This window comes from Morone saxatilis, unplaced genomic scaffold, assembly GCF_004916995.1.
Source record: "Morone saxatilis isolate NCDOM2014 unplaced genomic scaffold, NCSU_SB_2.0 Contig11, whole genome shotgun sequence".
NCBI classification, from domain to species: domain Eukaryota; kingdom Metazoa; phylum Chordata; class Actinopteri; family Moronidae; genus Morone; species Morone saxatilis.
This window is the reverse complement of record NW_023339663.1, coordinates 30,824,897-30,835,142: the sequence shown is the minus strand read 5'-3', so window position 1 is coordinate 30,835,142 and position 10,246 is coordinate 30,824,897. Positions and strand designations below refer to the sequence as shown.

Here is a 10,246-nt window from a genome sequence, read left to right as displayed (position 1 = left end):
ATTGGGGGTCTGCACAGACCATATAAAGTTTATATGGTCTGGTTTCTGAAACATAAGGCAGTTCAGCACTGTCAGGATTGAAATGTTGGCAGATTGGCTGGGCATCCCTGGCATCCACATCATGCCACATCTATTAGATACATGCATGTTGTGGAATGTGAAATAAAAGAAGGATAACTTTCAATCAGACTGACTGTGTCCAAACGCGGTCTGCAAAGTATTGAAAACTTCACAGCTGATTCATCAACTCATCAAAAAAGAATCATAATGTGCCAAATTTTCAGAAATTTTGGCAAGATTATTTTCCCATCAGTGCCCTTTTAACAACCATAATAAGGCTTCAAAACATTGACCTGATACCTGAGTGGACTTTTTGTCAAGTACAAGTGGACTTGCTGTCATTAGCACATAGTTGTGTTCAGATAAACTGCTGAATCACTGAGAAGATGCTAAAATTTGACCTTAAAGTCCCAATAGATTACAGGACTAAAACTCTATCTCTAGGACTACATTTTCTACCGATCAGAGTGGACTTCTCTATTTCTAATGCTGCATGAAGCCTGCCTAAACCCATGGACATAATATGTAAAGTGGCCTCTATACTCTATGTCAGGGGTGTCAAACTCAGATACACAGTGGGCCAAAATTAAAAACTGGGACAAAGTCGCGGGCCAGATTTCATATTTATTTAAAAAAATGATTTTTTTCCCCCTTCTTTCTAGATATAATAATGCACCTTTTCATATGGGAACAAACTTAAGTTTTACTTAAACACTGAATCTGGAACAAGCAAAGCTTAATACTATAAACACCTGAGAAATCAATTTCAAATAAAGGACACATCAGTGGCATTAATTTCTTAAATAAAAATATTATGCCTCTTTCTCCATCTGTAGCGTTTTCAGTTAATTTTCAATGGAATATTTTTTTCACAGGCTAACAACAACAAAAATAATAATAACAATGATGAGAATGCAACAAAATCTTTTCCCTTTTCCATCAGCTGTTCATGTAGATTGGTGGCAAGCTCACATGTACGATCAGCAACGGTGTTTCTGCTCAAGCTCACGTTGAAAAATGCTTGCCTTTTATCAGGGCACACAACGTCGCAAACTTTGATCATGCAGTTTTTGACAAACTCTCCCTCAGTAAAGGGTCGGGCTGACTCAGCGATCTCTGCTGCAACAATAAAGCTCGCCTTTACAGCAGCTTCACTTTGGGATGTGGCCTTTGTGAACATAGTCTGTCGTGAAACCAAACTTCTTTCTATCTCCTCTACCTTCTGGCGCTTCTGCTTTATGTCCAGGTCTTTGTACTTGTCGTGGTGTTTCGTTTCATAGTGTCGTCTTATGTTATATTCTTTTGTAACAGCCACGTTGGCTCCGCACACAAGACAAACAGGTCTGTCCTTTACAGTCGTGAACAGATATTCTGTGTCCCACCTGTCTAGAAACCTCCTGTTCTCCACCTTCCATTTGGCCATTTTTTGGGAGGGGTGTCTGACATCTGCCCGAGGTGACTGGTAGCATGACATTGCGAATGAATGAAAACAGAGGAGGGGATGCTTGCGGGTCTTGACGCGCCAAGGCACTAGCAGAGCATTCTGGGATTTGTAGTATTAGCATTGCATGCGTTACCCGGCGGGCCAGCTCAAATTGAAATTTGATATTATCTCGCGGGCCAAATATAATTACACCACGGGCCAGATTTGGCCGTCGGGCCAGAGTTTGACGCCCCTGCTATAGAGTATTTACATGCTGGAATTAATTGACTGTTCCTCTGTCTCTCTGCAGGTATCTGGTACAACCTGTTGAGAGGCCTCAGCAAGGTAGCAGTCATTGTTAATGTAAGTGTGGTATCTTTACAGTCACTGTACAGTTGTTGTTCCAAAACATGCCAGGGCTGGTCTGAAAAATGCTTTAACATAGTGACAGGGTGCCTGGTGGCTCTCTCACATTTTATAATTCACAATGAAAATAAATTGATTAACACTGGAAATGTTTGTTTGTTGATACCAAATAGTAAATGTTCAATAATGTCCATTGCCTGTTACTTGGGAAGTTGAAATAGTCATCAGTGATCTATGCAGTGCACAGAAGTGGTGACCCTTTATTTCTGCAAAGAGTTCACGTACACCTGACCTGGGTGGGGACTGCTGCAACTAGATTCGCCTCTTGGCCAAGATGATTGGGGACAGCAAATGTCGAAAAGTTGACAATGAAAACACACCACACCTAAACACTGTGTTTATTTGCCAAATGACAACTGCTGTGTTCAAGGCAGCTAATATCAGCCGACATCTTGAGTCAAAACATGTTAGCTTCAGTGCAGAGTTCTCGCCTGGCAGCACAGCAAGAAAAGAGATTTGTCATATTTGATTTAAAAAATCTTGTTATTTTTGTTAAATGTTTTGGGTGCTTGTAGTAATTATAGTGTTTCTGTGGTTGAAGACCTGGAAATTAGATAATATCTCTAGGGACTACTCCTAATACAGAATTTCCACAAAATCAAAATAAATCAAAATGTTAAGTCAGTGTCACATGAGACAGATAATCTGTGAAAAAAAATCAGGTTCCTCTGGCTCCTCCTAGTGCTCCTAATGGTAATGGCAAGAATCCACCGGGCCTGAACGAAATCAACCAATCAGAACCAAGAAATATAGTTGATTGTTAAGTCTCATTCCCAGGTCATCAAATACCAACGCTTCAACAATCATCAATTTTTCTCAGACATCTTTATCAAAGTTACCTATTGCAGCTTTAAGGAGAATCCAGAAATCAGGAAGGAGTTGTGGTTTAACCTGGCTATTTGATTTCATAAAGACAGTTCTCTGTTCCCTCAGGCCTTTGTCATTTCCTTCACCTCTGACTTCATCCCACGCCTGGTCTACCAGTACATGTACAGCCCCGACGGCACCATGCATGGCTTTGTCAATCACACTCTGTCTTATTTCAACGTCACTGACTTCCAGAAAGGCACACACCCTCTCCAGCCGATGCACCTAGGCTACAAGGTAGAAACATGCAGGTAAGGCCAGGTGCACTTGATCTTGGAATTAAATCTGCTGCTGTCTTTCTGATGCCAAAACCTCCCAAATAACTATCATCTCTCAGAGAACAGTACTGCATGTATGCTTTAACATAAGTGCAAATACTATCATACAGTGCTCATCTGTATTTTGTGTGTTGAATAGTAAAGCATCCAATCTAAATATGTTTTTAAATCATGTGTGAGACTCTTTGTCTTTCTCCATCCAGATATAAGGACTACAGGGAGCCTCCATGGTCCAGCACACCGTATGAACTCTCTAAGGAGTTCTGGGCCGTTCTGGCCGCACGTCTTGCCTTTGTCATTGTCTTTCAGGTTTGGAACAACACTCACAACAACACAAATATTAATATCAATACTGAATGTCGCTCACTTGCATCATTCATATTTTATGTAGGCAAAGTAAACAAACATGGCCTCTGAGTGAAATATGCTGTAAAATATAATGTATTTTAAAATATATTGTACTGTATATTTGAGCCTTTTGGATTCAGAGCTCCTGTGGAGGGGAACATGTACCTGATTGTGTAAATAATTAATTTGATTTATTTATATCTTATATGTATTTATTTATAATTAAATACTAAAATGTCTTAAAAGTAAAAGTAAAAATCATATGTTAAAGAATATACTATACTAATATAACGGTTTGACTTTGTAGGTCAAAATTATGATTTTATCTCATAATTATGAAAGATTTCCATTTAATAATATAATAATCAAATAATTTTATTGTATTATGCAATACTAAATAATGAACACAAAAACCTGAAAACAAGTGTAACATTGAAAAGCTATGTAACTCCAGGCCAATAGTGAGAATATTGTAACTTTTATGTGTGTTTAAAAACTGCTAGAAAAACGTGACATGTGGCGCAGAACTGGCGTGCTTGCATCACAGGAAAACAATGGTTTGGTCATTCAAAGCAATATGTCTCTATATGATTGGCCCATTACACTATTTCAGCATTTCACAGCTTATATACACAAACACTTTATATAGGCTTTAATGTTACAAGGCCAGAAAATCTGTGGTTGTATGCACAGGTATGCGGACATACCATGGCTCTACAAAATAGAGAAATGAATAATAGCGATTCAGTATGCTGACAGAGTGGGACTAGAAAAACATTTATTTTATGTATATTTTCTGCTCTGAAGTTAATGATATTGTGCAGCCACGCTTTAATGGTGATGGCAAGAATAGCAGTATCTGTATTAAAGTGAATTAGTGATGAATCACCCTCATGCACAAACACATACACCATAGAAATAGGTGGCAAAAGAAGAATATTGTCAATATTTTAGAGACCCCCTTTCACAAACATTTTCAGAAGAGCTCATGTTTGTAGTTTGCACTCTGATTGTATGCTTCAGTGAAATGTTTGTATCTGAGGTGTGTTCCTCTGTTACCTCTGTCCTGTGCAGAATGTGGTGATGCTGATGAGTGACTTTGTGGACTGGCTGATCCCAGACATCCCCAAGGACATCAGCCTGCAGATGCACAAGGAGAAGATCCTGATGGTGGAGCTCTTTATGAAGGAGGAGCAGGGCAAAAGGCTTGCAGCACGGGACAACCAAAACCGGGACAACTACACCTCCCTGTCGTCAGCCAATCAGAGTCCACCACAGCCCCGCTCACGACCCGTCTCGCACGCAAACTGCAGTTAGACTGCTAGCTGCCGGTGTCTGAGAAAACAAGCAAGAACAGCAACAAGCAAACACTACACCTGTATACAAACTGTAAATAAGTTAATCAGCTGCTTAAAGCTAGTTGGTAAACATAATACACATAATCTGTTTTAATAATCAGCAAAGCTTTTGCTGCGTTATATATTTGCAGCAATAACATGAGAGTTCAAACCTTAGCTCTGATGCGTTCACATTAGAATTCCTTTACATTCGAAACTCGCTGTTTGCCGCTTTCTCACACTTTCCCAATGTTAAGATGTTACTTTTACAGCAAGCCAGACATTGCGTGGTCACCCATTAACCAAATCCAACAGTAGTTAGATGATCCCAAAACATTATATATTGGATGTATTTGAAAGGAACAAGCCATTAGCTTTATTTGACTCTGGGAAACTTTGTTGTTGAGATGAGATCATCATACAGGACTCCTGAGAAAGCAGTGCCAAACCTAATGTGAATCACATTTCCAAGCCGTAAGCTCATATCTGTCACCTCTCTCACGGTGCTTGAATGCAGTTTTTGTATAAAACACAGCCTCCGTCAATCCGTCCATGTCGTCCTGCTGAGAAGACTGCCCTCCTGGTATCTGAGATACAAAACACAAGAAGATCCTCCCTCCTGCCATCAGTGTGTAAAGCTCTGATAGGCCTTTTTTTTTTTTTTGCACAATTATATTTAAATGCAGCAATTTATTCATGTACTTTTTTGAATATGCAGCATGGTCAGGGACACGTACTTTGATTGTTTGGGTGAACAGCAAGGTTTTTGGAAGACCTTCTGTGTCAAGTGGCCTGTTGATTTTTACTATTCTCTTGTATAAGTATAATATTTATAATATAAAGTGCTGCAGGGATAATTTTTGTAGTCCAACTCAGAAGTTAGCACCCGGTTCCTTTAACAATAGAATAAGCTCTGTAGCGAGTAAAGATTTATGATATATATTTATTTATTTTTAAGCATAAATGCGATCGCCAGAGGTAAAAAGCCACGACCACTAAAGTTCCGACTTGTTATTAAATCTTGCAATAACAATGTGGGTGGGAAGTTTGAGTTTGCAAGAGCACAAGTTTTTACACAAGTCTGTAAAGGTGGACTAGTAAGTCTCATTTAGCCCCTTTTTAGCATCTGCCTTTTTTAAGACATTTAAAAGCATACTTTATGCTGTAAAAGAAAGCATGACATCTCCTAACCACAAACCTTATTTCAGACATTTAACCAAAAACCCATTGACTTTGAAATGAGGGAACCAGTGAAGTGAACATTCCTTCTGCACTCTATTGCTCGTGTTACATAATTTGTTACATTCTGAGTATGAATAATCAGAACTCAGTGCCATTATTCCTGGAAGCACAAGCCACATCTTTATTAATTTCAATCAACTGGAATTCTTTAAGAAGAAGATTTACAGAGTAAACAGAATTATGTCATGCTCCATTACACCTCACTGATCTGGAAACACAGCACGGATCCATTGTCACCATATGGAGTCATTATGGTAAACTTGTTAGCAAGCAGTTGTGTATACATCCAACACAGAGAAACCTTAGCATTCATTATGTTTTCAAGGTTAATTGCTAACTTTATCTCTCTGCTGTTTGGTGCTGAGCTGAAAATGTACAGTTGGTTTTATCTGAGAAAACATCTGCCAGCTGCAAGACACCAAAATGCTTTGTAGAGCTGAGGGCATCTGCAAAGATGTTGATAATTCTCTGTTGGTTCATTGAGCAACAACTTTTACCTTACACAAAATGATGTGACCCATAGTTAAAATACCCCTCCAGCCTTTAAAAAGAAAACTTTAGAGTGTGGAAATTAAACTTTTTTTGCAGAAAACGACCATAAATACACCAGCGTTGCTTCCGAAGCCAGCGCCACCTCCTTGCGATCTGTGACTTTGGTAACTATCACCTCAGCGTATCCTCGACCGCGCCTGCTCATAATCCAGCGGAAGACTGCTACAATGCACAACTGCATACAACTGTCTGCCTCTGGTGGATCCTGCTGGACGAGTATGCCACTAATTCCCAACGTTCCAAATCAATTTTATCCCTCTGTGACTCGACCCCGCGCCCCCCAAAAATTCCATCCAACAGCAGTTATCTCAGGGGACACTTTATTTCCAAAAAACACTAGAGGAAGCGTCTACGACCGAACTCCTCTATAACCCATCCACTTACAACACCGACCCAACAGTACCACCATCAGACACACGCACTTGGCGACGGGGGCAAGGAAAACTGCCCTTCTTAACAGGCACGAACAACCTCCGACGACTGGACCCACACCTATTCGGCTCTCACACAGCGTGGCGATCGGTCATACCATGCTTGCGACCCAGTTTGCCCGAAGAGACGCACAGAGAGACACGACAGAGAGAGAGACCGAGAGAGAGAGAGACGACCAAACAGCATGTAGCACGCAACAAAGAAGCAACAACTACATTCCAACAGCAGTAGAAACTGATGCGACTAGACCGACCATCACGAAAAGCACGGTGCACCGACGACAGACACCCAGCCAAGCAGGGACAGCGACGCCCGCCGACAACAGCACCCCGACGCAGCACACACAATACTCAACAACAACTAATAGTCAGCACTACACCAATCAATACCTCAGTGATCATATAGCACACTGCGCAGTCTACGCACCCCCCGGCCGCACCCGACCATGGCAGGAGGCTCCACCAGGCTACATCCCATCGCGCAGAGCCCTGCATAACTACTACTACCCTGGCAGATGCTTGCTTACACCGCTAACACGTTCACCATATCAACTGAAAAGGTGTCAGTGTTGTGTTTTCATTTTGGGTCTGCGGGCCCCCCCAGTGGCCACAAAATCAATCAACAAACTTGGGGCATGGTGGAGTTTACTGAGACACCTTACAGAGTTGGTTCAGACCAAATTCCTGTAACTACTGACAGAATTCTTCACCATTCACCTTTAAACCAACAATGGGAAATTTTGGCTCATGCTGCTTCAAGTAAATTCTTTTTGTTTCTCTGATTAAATCCATTCACACCTTTACATATCGTTAAGTTGCCCAGCTTTATTTATTAGGTTTTGCTGAGTGAACTCATTTTCCCCATGCTGCAGCAGCTCATAATACTTTGGTAATACAACCTAGCTAGGCAGCATAGAGATTAGCAACTGTAAATGATAAAAAAAAAATGTCAGTTTCAAATGTATGTTTATTCGTCATACAGATTTACAGGTTGTACTTGTGTTTAAAGTTGGATGTAGTGGTATGAGTACGTAACAAACAAATGGAATTTAGGAATCTTCAATCGTGTGACATTTTTTTTCTAAAGTAGGAATTTTCCATGTCTCTGGAAAGCAGTGCCAGTGTCTTGCTCTTACCCTGTCTTATATTGTCCCAGCTGGTCCAGTGATTCTTCTCTAAACTATCACATTTGAGATTTCCAGTCAGCATAGGAAGGGATACAGTGTTATACCAGGAAAGGCTGCACTGTTTTAATATTATTATCTTGCCTTATACTAACTGTATAAATCATTTAAGCTGCAACTTTTTAACTCTTAAAGCACAAAGACTGAATAATATTTTGTTTTGTATCTATCAAACTGCAAAAATATATGTGGGAGTGACTGGATATTACTTTGAAAAACGTAAATGTACTGTAGACTGAAATGTCAAGTCACAAATGTCACAAAAAACAGTACAGTCTACATTCGTCGATGTGTCAGGTCCTGCACCCTGCTGTAAATATATTGAACTGCCCCAAATCCAAGCCCTCAACCCAGACTGATAGAATGTATTATTACATTTTTAATTTTCAGTGATTTGTAATCACTTTTAGTGACTTTATTGACTCACTTTTTCATTTGTTTTTATGACAATGAATCAACTAGACACTTTCACAATGACAGAGATATACTTCATCTTAATGTCCTAATTTAATTAATTGTTTAATGTACTAGAAACAATAAACATGAACCTATTTTGCTGTATCTTGTATCCTGGGAAAACATTCCAATACAGCCTACAAAAACATTTGATCATAAAAGACGTTCCTGGGATATGACGTTGCATATTTTATTTTTTGCAAATCTTAATACTATGTATGTAAGTAGGGTTAGCGTTGATATTAGTGATAGTTAATGTGCTGCCACTAGGCTGCAGAGCCTGTTTTAGCTAGAATATTTGTTTTCTTTTTATAACCAGATGTCACATGTGAAGATTCTCCATCTATGTCCCTCATGAGATGTCCTCGTCCTGACTTTGCTATGTTGTATTTATAGCATCAATACAACACTACAAGTTGTGACATGCCAATATCTATTATAATGTATGTCAATGCACATAACACAACGTGTGAGTGTATATGCATGTATGACCGATTTGTCTGTCTGTAATATTTGGAGTCTTTTTTTTGTTTAATTTAACTGCAAATAAATGAGAGATGAACTGCCTGACTGTGTATGGAAAATCCCTGCATTTCACTTCATTTTGATATGTTATTAATTTCATATTTTGCCACTTAAGAACAGAAGCATATTGCATTTACTTGAGAAAAAAAAATCTCAGTTTTTCAGAATAAAAGACTTATTATCTCATAATTCTGAGATAATTCTTCATAATAAGAAAAACGTATGCTTTGTGGTTAAATCATGCCACCTGCTGGACACCCCATGTACCCAAAACTGCATGGGATAAGCAAGTGGGTATGTCTGCAGGGGAGACTGGTGAGTATCCATGGAACCCATTTTCATTCTGATATCTTGAGGTCAAGGGATCCCTTTGAAAATGGCTATGCCAGTTTTTTCATCACCAAAATTCAGCCAGACTTTGGAGCGTCATTTAGCCCCTTTCTCAACATGCTAGCATGGCATTGTTGGTACCAATGGATACATTATGTTGTCTAGTTTATGATATTATGATTCACTCTAGCTTTAAAACAGAGCCTGCTACAGCCTCTGAAAGATGGGAAGGATAATGGTGTGGCACTTGGGGTTGCCAATCAGATTTCAGGGCTGGCCAGTGTCACCCCAGGCCCCCCTTCTGGACACACCCCTGATTTAAATGGAGAAAAATAACCATTACATTTTTCTGGATACAGGTCCTTTTTGTCCATACTCCTGCAATGACCCTGTAGGTGACCTCTGACCACAATTCTGGAATTTCATTACCAACATTGTTTAACAGTGCCTTCTAGGAAGTGAGGTCATTAAAAAAAAAAATAACTCAAATAAAAAAAAATGATAATAAATATCTTTAGTAAGTCTAAGATTTTACAACTACAACTAATAATGAAACTAAAACAAAATTCTGAAGTCATTAGAATAAGAAAGTTTCTCAAAATATTGACTTTGTAGTATCACAAAGATATCATTTTGAGAGACTATGTCAAAATATTGCGGTATTAAGTTTCTCATTATTTTGAGATACTAAGTAATTACATTTTTTAAATAATTAAAAAGTCCTGGATCAGGATCTGATCACCACAGAGAGAGAGAGAGAGAGCAGATAAACAAACGGAAGTGAAAG

At 39.3% G+C, this 10,246-nt stretch overlaps 1 protein-coding gene across 1 annotated transcript in view; it reads left to right on the top strand.

The window, feature by feature from the left end:
- ano1a (anoctamin 1, calcium activated chloride channel a) overlaps nucleotides 1-6,571 on the top strand; it is a gene marked incomplete in the record, with an annotated part of 64,897 nt that extends 58,326 nt beyond the window's left edge. Inside the window, 4 exon segments of the mRNA XM_035682233.1 lie at nucleotides 1,794-1,846; nucleotides 2,843-3,027; nucleotides 3,258-3,363; nucleotides 4,477-6,571. Coding sequence (XP_035538126.1) covers nucleotides 1,794-1,846; nucleotides 2,843-3,027; nucleotides 3,258-3,363; nucleotides 4,477-4,719 — 587 coding nt within the window.
- Between the last annotated feature and the right edge of the window lie 3,675 nt (nucleotides 6,572-10,246).